At 36.3% G+C, this 14387-nt stretch overlaps 2 protein-coding genes and 1 pseudogene across 2 annotated transcripts in view; 1 reads left to right on the forward strand and 2 right to left on the reverse strand.

Moving 5' to 3' along the window:
* Positions 1-4389: 4389 nt before the first annotated feature.
* On the reverse strand, positions 4390-9859 carry LOC149175484 (RNA polymerase II C-terminal domain phosphatase-like 1; annotated as a pseudogene).
* A 295-nt stretch (positions 9860-10154) lies between these two features.
* On the forward strand, positions 10155-14188 carry LOC149175485 (uncharacterized protein At1g01500-like). The gene is made up of 2 exons (XM_089419687.1): positions 10155-11194; positions 13594-14188. The coding sequence occupies exons 1-2, from the start codon at positions 10574-10576 to the stop codon at positions 13849-13851; spliced, it is 879 nt and encodes a 292-aa protein (XP_089275813.1). The 5' UTR covers positions 10155-10573; the 3' UTR covers positions 13852-14188.
* Positions 13281-14387, reverse strand: part of LOC149175486 (uncharacterized) — an 85757-nt gene continuing 84650 nt past the window's right edge. Inside the window, exon 7 of the mRNA XM_089419689.1 lies at positions 13281-13406. Within this exon, the coding sequence (XP_089275815.1) occupies positions 13339-13406 (68 nt within the window). The 3' untranslated portion in view covers positions 13281-13338. The remainder of the gene's footprint in view (positions 13407-14387) is intronic.

Raw genomic sequence — 14387 nt, forward strand, 5'->3', positions numbered from 1 at the left:
TTTGGTCTAAGGTAAAACATGATTCTAGCTTAGTAATGTTGATAGAATTATTGTGAATAACATATAGGATCTCATCCTTTACCACCTCTAACTTAATCTTGGATCCCAATCCCTTGTGCTTAGTGAAAAGACTAGAAATGAAAGCAAGGCTCCTCCATTTATGTGATGTAAGCTAGCCATGGGGTACAAGTGGTTTTGTTACAATCCTCACCATGAAGGCCAACAAAATAAAATATAGCACATGAAGCCATAGTAAAAGACATAGTTATTTTAGCTCGAAATCATATGGAAACCTATGCTAGAACCTAAAAAGACATTTTTTTCTTAGATCATGGTGATTGGGGATCTCTTAATTACATAAAGATTGAATTTATTTAGGGTCTACCATCCCCAATGCTGCCATTGTTTATTAGTTTAAAATGTAAGGCACCTTTTCTGATTTCATTCATTTTCAAAGTAGGTATTAGATTGTGCTAAACCTGTGTGCCAACAATTGCTACCAACCTCCCTCTTCTAGCTAGCTACTTTTGTTAGGAGACTACCTCTACTAGGACATGGATTTTTTTGGCAGAGACTACCTCCCTCTCGCCTTAGCTTGATGGATTCTAGATCTTGTGCCTTGACCTAGTCTACCTACAATAGATCTTAGTATTGTGTAACCCAATAGGTTAAGGAGATGTAGAAGAGGGATTACAACTAGATGTCCGGTCCCCCATACATGAATAAATAATTCCTTGTGTTAATGCTTGCAATATTTGAGCAGATCAAACCCCCAAAGCCTCTTACCAGTGTGTTGATAGTGTTGGACCTACCAAGGTTCAAGGGATCTCCCCAATGTAAGGTCCCAACTAGACCTCACACCATTTGGTATAGGAGTCCCATCTGAAATAAGACCCGATTGTCATTCTCTTAATGATGTGCCTTTGCTTTAGCTATCAGCACAAGAGAGAATCACACATGTTCCTTTGAAAAGCAAGCAAGTATGCGTGGTGAATGTTCAGTTACAAGTGCATCAAGGTTCTTCTACCATGGAGAGGGGAGAAAGTGAGCCTCTAGGAGAGAGGTAATAGTACCACCCTAATAAAGACACACACAAATAAGAATTTTTCGTCTAACATCTAGCAGAATAGTCCACATGAATGTGACGAACGTTATAACCATTACAACACATTCTCATTAGAACAAGCACTAAAATAACCAAAATAGTTCAACTACCTTAGTATTGGTGAAAGAAAACATGAACCATGAACATTCACAGAATAGTCTTACAAACATCTATAATCCATGTATGAAAACGTGTTGGCCATCAAGGCTTAAAATATTAAGTAAATTCCCAGGATGCATGAATACAGCGAACATCACTTACTCCAATAATGGAGTGTTTGACCCACTACTTGCTCCCCAGAAGTATTAACTTATCTCTCTTATGACTTATGGGAGAACACAAGGCTAAAAGTATTTTACATGAGAAATGAGGATACATTTATAACTTGAGGAGTGACCTTTCATATCCTCATGACTCTTGACTTTCTAACTTCTAATGACCTTTGGACTTCTACAACCTTCGAAGTTCCAAATGAATTTTGGAATTACATATGGCTTTTGGTATTACATGTCCTTTGGACTTCCGTGACTCTTCAGTTTACATATGACTCTTAGACTTCTACTTGCTTGTCTTTTACAATAATTACAATAATATATTTTTTCTTCCATATCATCATATGATGAAACTTGACACGTCACTATCTGGGATGACTGGGACTGACAATGACTGATGACATGGACTTTCTTTAGTGGTGACATGGTTTTCACTATGTCTGTTCTTTATCATCATCTTCTCACGGTGCTTCCACCCTTCGAAGGGTCTTCAATATTGGAGTCTTCATGGTACTTTGATCATCAAGTTTCAGGTGCATTCTTGGTTCTTCTCGTGCTTCCTTTGTTTATCCTCTTTGTCTAATCTTCTTTGTGTGTGATTTCCATGAGGTCCCTGGAATACATGTTTCTGCAATCACTCATGACGAGCAACCATCAGTCTGAAAATCTCATAATCTACAATGATTTAAGCAAATTTTACTCTTTATGACTTTTCGTTGTGCTTAAAACAGTCAAGGGTGCTACAAGGCGCAAGGGCACACTTCGAGATACTAGAGGGATGAGAAGGAGGAGCTTCAAGGCTTCAGTATATGCTCATGTGCCCTACAAAGCAAGGCAGTACATGAAGGGCACATGTCGCAAGTCTGAAGGATGAAGGGAAAAGCTTCAGGCTGCCTAAGTGCGTTATGCACTCAAGGAAGAGAGGGAGGGCACAGGGCACACTCTTGAAGGCTGAAGGTTGAAGCTTCATGCCTTTGGAGTGTGCTCATGTTCTAAAGAGAGCTCAAGGAGGGCACAAGGTGCACTCCTGAAGGTTGAAGGTTGGGGCTTCGTGCCTTTAGGGTACGCTTAAGAGAGCTCAAGGAGGGTGCAGACGCACTCCTGAAGGCTGAAGGTTGAGGCTTTATTCCTTCAGGGTGCAACAGTGCGCTCAATCAGTTCAGGAGGGTGCATGTTGCATAGGGTAAGGCTGAAGGGTTGAGCTTTGAGTCTTTAGGATGCACAAGTTCGCTCAAGGAGTACACACTTCTTTGAGTCAAAGGAGTGCGCTTGAGGAAGACTTAGTCAATCTTAGAGGGCACAGTTCGGAACAACGAAGTGGATTCGTGCTTTCAGAGTGTGCCCAACTCTCAAGGAGGGTGCAAGGCACACTTCTGAACAAAAAAGAGTCTCCCATCAAGGCTTCGTTGTGCACTCATGCGCTCTTGGCCTTAATGGGCTCACTTTTCAACCTAAATTTTTCTAATTGTGGACGATTGGTCAAGGAATGGACAAGATGATTTTTGGATATAAAACCAAGTGTGACACATACTAAATCATTGAGAAAAATTAGACAAACATGACCAATAATTAATATACATCAAAACGCCACGTTATACGCATTCCCCAAGTACAAATAGTGAAGTGTGTGTGAATGCAACCCAAAAGTGTTGTTTCACAACAAGAAAGGTGTTTGTGACCATGAAATGCATATAAGGATATTCAGATCAATGCGATGACACTTAATAACACTCAAGAACACTTGAAACATATGAATCAACACAAAACGACACTTGACGACCAAGGCAACACTCGATACAAAAATTAGGTAGGCTCCAAAATTCAATTGTAGTGAAATTTTGGAGGGTGTTGTAGCAACGACAACTAAGTGGTAGGAATGAAGCGAAAAAAACTTAAGAGTATTTGTGCTTTAAATGTAAAATACAAAAAGGAATCTAATATTTTATTAATAATATGAAATGTACAAGGATGAATGAATGTTACAATGAGGACCCCATTATATACCTAGGGAGGTGCCCATTCATGAATGATCATGTCCTTAGGGGCGTGCCTCTTCATTAATTAATCGTTAATTAACTACAATTATGATTTACTTTTATTTCATTTATATTTATTCTATTTTTATTCATAACATTGCCCCTTTCTTCAAAAGCTTTGTCCTCAAAGCTTTATCTTTAACAATTTTCTTCACCTTAATCACTAACAATTCACTTTACTCACGTCATTTTTTATAAGTGTAATTGGTCACTCGTACCATTTTTCTTCATTTTGCTCACATCATTTTTTTCCTAATATTATTTTTATTTATTTATTTTATATTGATTTTTTTAAATTTTAATTTTCTATAATAATAAAAAATTAATAATTAATTAATTAGGTTTTTTTGTATTTTTTTTTACTAAATGTTACTTTTTAATAAGTTGATACTTGAATGATTTGTCAAGCTCGTGTGTGTGTGTGTGTGTGTATAGACAGTCACCGTATGGATTTGTACCATCGCAACCAGTTGAGGGTGTGAAGGGTTTGTTGACACGATCGAAATCTCAGAATTATATTTACTGCAATGCTTTGAAAGTGTATCACTACTTAAGCCCTTTGCAATAAACTCCAGCTACATGTTGAATATAACCCAGGGGTCATCGAATATAATCATGTCCATCATGTCTAGTACCACCTTGCATTCGTTCATTACAGAATGGACGAAATTTTCTTCATCAAAGTTAAGGTGGGGCTCCAGAGATCATAATGTGAGATCCATTCCTTCATTTTCTTATAAACATGAACTACAATCATGACTAATACTCTAATCTGACTGTCTCGTTCAATGGAACTTTCTTGTATGTTACCAATAATTATGTTGGGATTTTCTCCACATGATATCAGTCCATTCTTAGGATATCTTCTCGAAGAAGGTAGTATCTGAGGTGACCCTCATGAAAAATATGCAGGCTTAATCCTTTTATTTGGTTGAACTGACACTGGCCTTGGAGAGCCTGCATAATATCTGAAAGCCTATATTGCAATTACCATATAATACACATTTCGTTGCACTAAGTAACCTTCTCCATATAATTTATAGTGTAAATGGGGCTTTGTCCAGACACACAGAATATTTGTAGATTGTATGAGAAATGGGATGGGAAGCTGACTGTATTTGAAAATAATTGCTACTTGAAAGGACTCAGAATGGATATCTTGGAAAAAAAGACTAAGACCTTCCACAATGCACATTTATTTGAGGGTTTCAATGGAATTATATGAATTTTTAGAGTCTTCAAGCAACCTCTGTTCACCATTTTCTGACTGCCTTGAAGTACTTGCAATGGGCGTGTCATCTTCCTTAGGTGCACCAACAAAAACTATAGAGCTCAAAGTTTCTCTTAAACCATCATCATCACCCCATGCATGAAAACTTGAATTTGTGTTCCTGCACCCAAGTGCCACTCCTGATCCAGGTTGTTACATATATTGACTTGCCATGTATTTAAGAGCATCTTCATATGCTTGATGTTGTGCTTCCTTCTTGGTTCTACCTATGTCTACGCCCACTTTTTCACCACTAAACAGGACCTCAACCAAAAATTCAAGATACATTGTTATATTCAACATTGAAATAAATTCCACCTTTGAACCACACTCCGCAGCAATTTCTTGTATAACACTTATAGTATTGGAAGAAACTAGTGCATTCACTCATCCAGGTTTGAGGTTAGATGAAGTTTTGTTCATAAAGGAATCTTCATCTTTTGAATGGGAAAATGAATCTGGAATCATGTGATTGTTTTTGAGTTTGTCATCTCCAAAATATCCATCTTCAGTTTTGTCTTTTAGATTCATCAAAACACCTATCATTGGTAAGAGAATTCTCGAGACCATGATAATAAGAAGGTTGTGGGAGTCGTTGCTTATAAAAAGAGCGAGAATCAGGTTGAAGAGGAGGTCCTTGAGATGGCTTTGTAATTTTCCTACAACTCACCTCCTCCTCTAGTCCAAGTCATCCACCAAGAGCTTGATTTGGGGCCAATGTAATTTTCAATGGCCTAACTAGGAAAGGAAGATCAACAGAATTATGTTTCCTAGTGTCATGGTCGTGTTGTAATATCAGAAGTCACCTTCTTGTATCTAGATCCAATTCAAAATCATGGACTTCACCTTCTTCTCTACTTGGTGAACCTTGCACACCAAATTCTATAACATTATGGGTTTGAGGGACAAAGGTTTAACTAATGCAATCCCCTGAGAATATTCTTGATTATGCTAAATTTCAAGATTCTTATGAGATGGTTGTGCGTGATTTTTAGTTGAAGGTACAACAATTGGTTACATCTGATCAACCAGATGTGTCACCATTTTTATATCCTGATTGTTTACAACATTAGAGGTAGTGTTAGGTTGTACAACTGCATTCGATTCTAGTGGGTTAAGCCTCCTTTCCACATCTGAATAAACCATTCTCTCTAGAAAAGGTAGATCTCTATTCACATTGAGATCATCATCTGAAATCAAATAATTGCTAACATCAGGTGTGGAAGGAAGACTTTTTACATCAACTTCATAAAATACGTCAGCCATCTTTTTGCAAAAGACCCTCATCAAAATCCTTGAAAAAACCACCTCGTACATTACAAGCAACGTTCCTTGCAACACAAAATACTGGAACAGGGCAACTGGTCTTTTCTTGTGGAGCATAATATGGTGCAAGTGTCGGAACAACATGGACAAGAGGTTGATCTTTGTTAGCTACAAGACATTCTTATTCTTCAACAAAAGCACTCTTAACAGAAAATGTGACATCCTTTCCATCCCAACTTTTTGCATCCCAATGAACTTCCTCCTCTTCCTCCTATTATATTTCTAATTTCTCTTCTTCCATTTCCACATCTGGTTGAATCTTGACAGGCTCAACCTCCATTGCATCAGCCTCTTCTAGTAGGTGTTTGTCATTTGGGGCATCATGATCTGTAGTCATTACAACTAGCTCAGCTGCCAGAACATCAATAACAATTGGACCATGTCTCTTCTTCTTTATTTCATACATTGGTTTCTTGGATTCTCTATCGTTAGTCTCTTTCATGTCAATGTTCTCTTTTGTCAGACATGTTGCATATGCTTCAAGATATTTTGTTGATTCTTCAAATTATTTTTTTACTTGTTGTAATGATTCTCAAATTTCACTTAACATCTCAATTGGATATTTATGATATTCACTTAATTCCATGATTTAAGGAGCTAAACTTAAGGGCAAGTTGTGTGGCGAATAACGTCCAAAGGCTTGCATGGCTCTGATACAACTGAAGCGACAAAACTTAAGAGTATTTGTGATTTAAATGTAAAATACACAAAATGTATTTGTAAATAATATTTTATTAATAATATGAAATGTACAAGATGAATGAATGTTACAATGAGGACCCACTTATACCTAGGAAGGTGCCCATTCATGAATGGTCATGTCCTTAGGGGCATGCCTCTTCATTAATTAATCATTAATTAACTACAATTATGATTTACTATTCTTTCATTTATATTTATTCTATTTTTATTCGTAACAAAGAACCTATTGACGATCCTCCATTTTTTGGGTGGGTGTCAGCCTTAGATGATCATGGCTAGCCTTCTTCTATATCTTGCATACAATGGGGATGTTGATGTTTGCTTCAACACATTCCCTTATGTATGTGACTTTGTTTTGGTAGGTTGTTTTGGCTTAAGTTAATAATATTTAATTTCTTATTTCCTTGTGACTTTGACATCAAGACAAGGTGTTTTCGCATTTGAAATCCTCAAATCTTTACTTTTTGGTTTGTTGTGGAGGTTGTGCTACAACCCACTTTTTTTTTCACTAAAGTTTGTACATATTTATTCAAATGATTTTCCAATGCCTTGAGATACTTCATGAGGGACTTACAACTCTCATCCTCCTTAAGAAAAGTTGTTTGAATAACTTCAAGGTTTGTGCCATTTAATAAACTTGTCACAAGAGCCCCTCCACTACCTAATATTTTTTTTATGCTTGATGGAATTTCTATTGAGCCCTTATCTAGCCTCCTCAAAATATCCAACATATGAGAAAATGGTTCAGTTTTTATACAAGTTTAGAAAGTGAATGTTTTTAGAAGTCAAAAGTAAATATTTTCCTGGATAGTTTGGTTTTCTCCTCCAATTATGTGGTAATATATTCACTTGAAGGGAGCCAAATGCAAGCCCCATTAAAAGAAGTTGAATACACACCTAGAATAAATGTGACTCAAGCCCTTCTTTTTGGGTGCTCCCAAGATATCGAACACTATCCCCATGAGATCAATATAAACATCAATATCCATCAAATAAGAGAATAAGGATCAACAAATATAATTAAAATAATCTTGTATACCAATATTGTTCAAAATCATCTATATACCAACATATCTTGGTGGGCTAGCTTCAGTGGTTGAGTACATTGATCTTTATGAAGGAGATATTGGGGCGAATCCCCTAGATTGGCTAGTTCTATTACAAATCTCACTCATTACCCCTATGCGTTGGGTGTCACACTAATCAACACCAACATTTTACATTGGTTACCATTTGCAAAATGTGGGGGAGCTTTTATGGTTTTCCTTGTGAAGTTTTCCTTGGAAAAAATATTAATTGATATATGAAATTTCCTTTTTTCCATAGTGTATGCAATTTGCAAATCAAATTTTTTTTAGGGTTTTCCTTGTGAAGTTTTCCTTGGAAAAAATATTAATTGATATATGAAATTTCCTTTTTTCCATAGTGTATGCAATTTACAAATCAAATTTTAGTGTGATCATATTTCCATGATTGTAGTAGGTGTGTCATCTTCATTTATTTGCAAAAATAATGACCCCTTGGTATAAACATTTTCTTAAGCAATTATGTGTTGTGGTAGCTTGATGTGTATTTGGATTCAAGTTCAATTTATTATTGATTTTGAATCCATCAATCCAACCAACACAATCTCTCATCAAGTCTTCCCTAAAAAGGAAGGGTCAATGAATCTACATGTATAATGAATTTAAAAATTAAAGTAATTTTATAAGAAAAATGTGAAATATAGTAGTTTTTTATAAATGGTGTTGTAGGATGAGGCTAACCCTTGAGCATATGATTTTTTTTCAAGAGAGATTTATTTTATTGTAAAGGTCAAATTTGGAATTTTTTTTGAGTTGAATAGTTGTAGCATTTGACTAACTTTACAAGATCCCCTATCATCAAAATAATGTGGCCTCTCATCATAAGAAAGAAATGATTATAAAAACTTTTAATCAAATAAATTTAAACACTTTTGAATCCCAATCCTTCTTATAAAAACTTTTAATCAAATAAGTTCAAACACTTTTGAATCCCAAAAACCACATGAAAAGACCTAAAAATTATAATTTACAATTTTTTAAGTTGAAACCACAAATTTGGACCTTTGTTGAATCTAATTTCAAACCATCATTTAGATAACAAATCTAGCCCATACATATTTCAACTCACTCAGGTCATTTAAATTATGCAAACAAGCTAGTGCACGTGGTTATTCTATATATGGTTCTTAAATACCTTAGACACAGTAAATATCTCACTGACCACTTCTTAACCAAAAATACTTTCAAAAAATATTGTGTAATCCAATTGTATTTATTATAAAAATGTTGTATAATCCAATTATTCTTTATAATCAGTTTAGATACAAATTAAAATATAATACCAAAGTTTTTATTATTTTCTAATATTTTTTTAACTTTAACTAATTGTATATTTAAAACTGAATTGACAACTAAAACTGAATTGTTAATTAAAATTGCACAATATAAACACTATAAAATTTTCAAATCTCCCCATAATATTTTTACTATGACCAATTTAACTTTAAAAATATTTAAAAGATTTAATCCAAATTTTGCTTTCAAAATTTCAATGATAATCCAAAATTCTATACTATTTTTCCCATCCAATTTAATTTTATCCCTATCTAAATGTTCAAGCTTTGTATATCTAAATTAACATATTTTTTTTTTCCTTTTTAACAAACTGGGGCCAAGGCCTTCGTTAGCCATTCAACTCCTTTCTAAATGCCGTAGTTTAACTAGCTGGAGGAATTGCCCAGAAAGTTATGAAAATTTTGGTCATATTTAGAGAACTAGTCGGAGGAATTGTCCGGCAAGGATTTTTGTAAATCCAAGTTATAATTGTTAAACTTCAAAAGTTTAGCTGTCTTAAATGTTTTTGATGATACTGAATCTATTTCCACCATCAAAAACACAATTCAAACACTGTCTCTACAAGATTTTTTGAATTTAATTTGCACGGATTCCAGTCACTTTTGACAATCCAGGCAATTCCTCTACCTCGTTAGACAACTAGGAGGCCAACTCCCTCGGAAACAACGCAACTAACAGTGACATGCCACTGAATTCCCTCGGAAACTCCCTCGGGAATCGGAAGTAACCCAGCCAACAATGACATATTCGATTCGATCGGGACCCATCACTGGCAAAGTAACACGCGTTGCCTCACCCCACTTCTTGCGATGACTAACGAACAAACAAGGGCTGCCTCTCTACCGCCATACATGTGTGGACTATGCAGCTTTAAATCCGACACTGTGACAATGCCCTTTCATTGCAAACAAAACTAAACTAAAATTCATTAAATACAAAGGCATCACTGCAAAATATGGCCTCGTGTTAGATAAGTAAATACACACAACCAAAACCCCTTGGTGTGTGTGCGTCACTCTCTAAAACAAACTTTCATAATGAACCTTATGAGGGTGGCCAAACCGCTATGACTCTGCAAAGTTGGAAACTTGGCTTATATCTATTTGATCCAGGTATCTCATCACACTTTCTAACGTGTCACCGCTTCCCTATCTCAACCCCATGCAAGGCTACTTTGGCTGATCTCACTAGGTGTTTGTAGACCACGAACAGTGGAATCTTTTTAATGTTGGGTGATGCATTGCTGTATTCCATATTTCAATGCCATATTGCCTTTGCTATGGAGCCAGAATCTCTGCAGATTTGCAGTTTGGTCATTGCAGAAGATGTAAGGGGTTTTCTATATAAAAGAGATGTATTACATCTCATGCAATATGATCATATTTTGTTCAATCATCTCTCTGCAATCGGAATACACACTTCAGATGTTTATGTACTGTAAATCCATCTAACAGAGCCTCAATTGTTTCAATTTTGTATCCATGGAGATTCAGGGGAAATCAGTAACAGATACATGGTTCGATGTCAGAGTGATATACTTAAGATTGAACTCCTGTTTGCTTAAAAGTGCACCAGATTGTTTTACGATTTTGTTTCCCGCTAGAAGCATGTCAACCATTCTTGAGGTTAATGGCATCAGAATTCCTTCCGCAGAGCAGACCTCTCGCAAGCTGCGAAGAGACAGAGTAGATACAGAATTTGCCGAGGCAACTTATATTAGTACCGATAATCTGCGCACTAATGAGGGCTTGCCCTTTGAGCTCCATCATAGAGGCGAGCTCCTTGTTACAGGGAATTTTGAGAGACTGGCTTTGGAAAATCCCAAGGCTAGGAAAAAGGTCTGGACCATGGAATGTACCTCTGCAATATCTGCCGGATCTTCCTATATTCTATCGAGCAAGGCTGAAGTGCTTTCAGGTCTGAGTGCACCGTTCCTCGAAGTTTATGTGGCTGGGAGAGGCTTGGGTCGGCCCATTGTTTTGACCAAGATGGTGCACTTGCTACCTCGTAGGAAATGGATTCGATGCATTTCTTTGGATGCAATACCTGAAAATGATGATAATGATGGGCCAGGAATCGGTAGATCAAATTTGAAGTCTCAGGTGAACAAATCATATGTGCTTTCTGCACTACATTGTTTGAATATTGTTATTCTTTATATTCTTTATATTCTTTATTGAGTTTGAATATTGTTATTCTTTATATTCTTTATTGAGTATTTATTTTCAGGGAAATTTCTGGATCATGTGATGCAGCTTTGCATCATTGCTTCCATTATTCTTAATAAACCACTATTCTTGATCAACCACAAGTCAGTAAACCACTATTCTTGATCAACCACAAGTCAGTAGGCCTACTTCTCCTCCCTGACAATGCCCTTAGAATAGTTTCACCAATTTTTTCCCGCCTTGCTTTAATCCCTCCTGTAAAGATATCAAGATATTTTTTTCATCTGATGCTTCAGATATTTTTTTCATCTGATGCTTCTTTCAATTTTTCACCACCAAACTTCCATTATCAATCCAGGTCTTCTTCAACCATAGTTTCAGTACGGCTACCTTTCCATATTCACTTTTGACTTATATCAACAGGACCTAGGATACTGTTTAAACTCATAGAAAATTTTTATTACATTTTTTTACAACTAACTATCAGGACTTCAGTCATGATGGTTCAATCACTTCCTGATGGTTCAATCACTTCCTGAGGCCACTTTCTGGAGAAATCAAGAACTATCAAAGCTCTACTAACATTCAAAGAAGTTAACCTTTTTGAACAAGTACCTATTTAACAGTTATGATGGTTCAATGATTTCAATCACTAAATAGGTACTTGGAGGCCACTTTCTAGAAAAATTAAACCTGAGGAGAGTCTTTACCATTTATAAAACACTATTGAAAAATGGGACCCTGTTTAGACTTTGAGGCGACCACCCAACAGTATTTAACAGTCAGGACTGTACGATCACTGCAATAGGTTCTTGGAGGCCACTTTCTAGAAAAAATAAACCTGAGGAGAGTCTTTACCATTTATCAAACACTATTAAAAGTGGGACCCTGTTTACGCTTTGAGGCGATCACCCAACAGTATTTAACAGTCATGACTGTACAAGCACTGCAATGGCTCTTTAGTCATGACTGTACAATCACTACAATGGTTCTTTTGCAGATTTTTTTTTTCAGAATTATACCTCGACACATTGGACGATCGTCCAAACCCCAACCATACTTAACAGCCATAATCACTTCATCATTACAATGCTAAGTGTTATGTCCACTTTTTTTTGAGGAATTAAACTCTTCAACTCTGAAGCCTTTAGCCTTTACTGACAACTCCAGTTATTAATCACTGTAATTAACATAACTTATATATAAGTTCCCTGTTTGATTTTTGAAAACTGCCAATTAGAGTGAAAACTGTTACTCCAATCATTGGAAATATCCAACCAAGATTCCTTCTCTAATGAAATTTTGATGTAATACCACAAATCTATACAGTTGTGATGAAAGAATCTGAAAAAATAGAATTTTTTTAATTTTATGTTTCTGGTTAGGAAACCATGTTGCTGGAATTCTTAAAAAATTAAAGAGGGTGACTGAAAAAACAAAAACTTGTTCGATTGCATATTCTCCACACTTGGGATGGGTTTGTCCCTCTTCACTTCTCCACGCTTTAGGGATGGGCATGGCTCCATGATCCCAACAGCTTAGCTTGGGTGAGGAGAGATCAAGGGTCCTCTGGAAATAGACCCTGTGACCTGTTGGGACGAAACCCTACACAAGTCAACTGGGCTGTATGTCTGCCCAACGTATTTAATGCATCATAGAGCCTTGGGAAAATCCAAGGTTATCAATATGCAGTCAGCGGCAGTGCATTTAATGCCGCTGCTGGTTGCATATTGTTCCCCAAAATCTAATCCAGTACGTTTCTTTGTCCACTGTTTGATATAATACTGTGTATATATAGACTGCTCCATGTGAACAAAGAAAGTGTTTTAACGGGAGATAAAAGAACTTTTGTTTCTACTTCAATTCGGGCATTTTGTGTGTGCCCTTTTTTAATTTCCATAACAAAAAAGTGTTTCTGTCCATTAAATTGGACACAAACAGAAATGGAGAATGAAAAATTAAATTGGAAACTAAAATTTTGGAACCATTAAAGATTGAAACCATTAAAAATTGAAAGCTTTGTATTAAATTTGAAATTAATGAAAATTGAGAACTGAATCATAAAATTTGAAAGTAGATTATTTTGAAATCTCCACGCCTACCCCTGTTATTTTTTGTTTACCTCCACCTCCGATTCCAATGCTACCTACAGGCAGAAACCAAAGATTTACTAATTGTAGGTGTAGTTTGACATCAAAGACAATGTCCATCAAATTGTTTGCAATTATTGAGTAGGATTACTAAAGGTGATCAGCAATAAACTCATAACATTTTCTACTGCAATGCCATTTTCTCTTTGTCTTAACTGTTTATAATATCTGTATGTTCAACAGGAAAATTTAGAAAAAAGATTATGTTCAGAAATCGAAGGATTCAACAGCTGCCATGATATTGAATCGTTTTACTGCGACAAAATCTTTTATGTTGAAGGAGGCGGAGAAGCAGGGGGAGAGCTATCATGGTTCAAGGAAGGTGTTAGGGTCGGTATGGGATTAGGTCTGGGGATGTGTCTTGGAATCGGCATTGGAGCCGGCTTGATGATCAGGACCTATCAGGCAACTGTGGGGCCTTTTAGAAGGCGCCTGCCCTGAGCAATTTGTACTGCTTCACTCACAAGTTGTCGATAAAAGGAGATTTAATATGCCCGTCTGCAAGGAATTTCTTCAGTCTTCCTACTGACAAAACGGCACATTTTCCGAGAAAGGAATCCGGCTGGCAGCTCAAATATGATCACCGGTTTGTAAATTTTTGTCCGTGAATAAAGAATTCTGCACAGAACCTCCAGAACTAGCTTGTTTTGTAAATTTTTGGTCTGTGAATAATGAATTCTGCACATAATACCTCCAGAGCCACTCCAGAACTGCCTTATACTCGGAGGGAGGAGAAATTGAGAGGTTGTTCTTTGCTAGCCAAAAATCTGTAAATAGATGGATACTTTTCGCCGGGGAATCTGGTAACGTGGAGGTCTATATCCTTCCCAGGTAAACATAACACTAATAAAGCCCTGTAACCATACACGGATTCGACTGACGGTTGGCTCGCAATGATCATTCAATATACATACACCTACACAGGTTTTTTCTTTTATTTTTTAAACGGGTTATCTGTGCCATGGATGGTAGATTTA

The sequence above is a fragment of the Pinus tabuliformis genome, chromosome 4_1 (genome assembly GCF_031772625.1).
Source record: "Pinus tabuliformis cultivar Carrire ecotype Pingquan chromosome 4_1, CPIR1, whole genome shotgun sequence".
In the NCBI taxonomy this organism is placed as follows: domain Eukaryota; kingdom Viridiplantae; phylum Streptophyta; class Pinopsida; order Pinales; family Pinaceae; genus Pinus; species Pinus tabuliformis.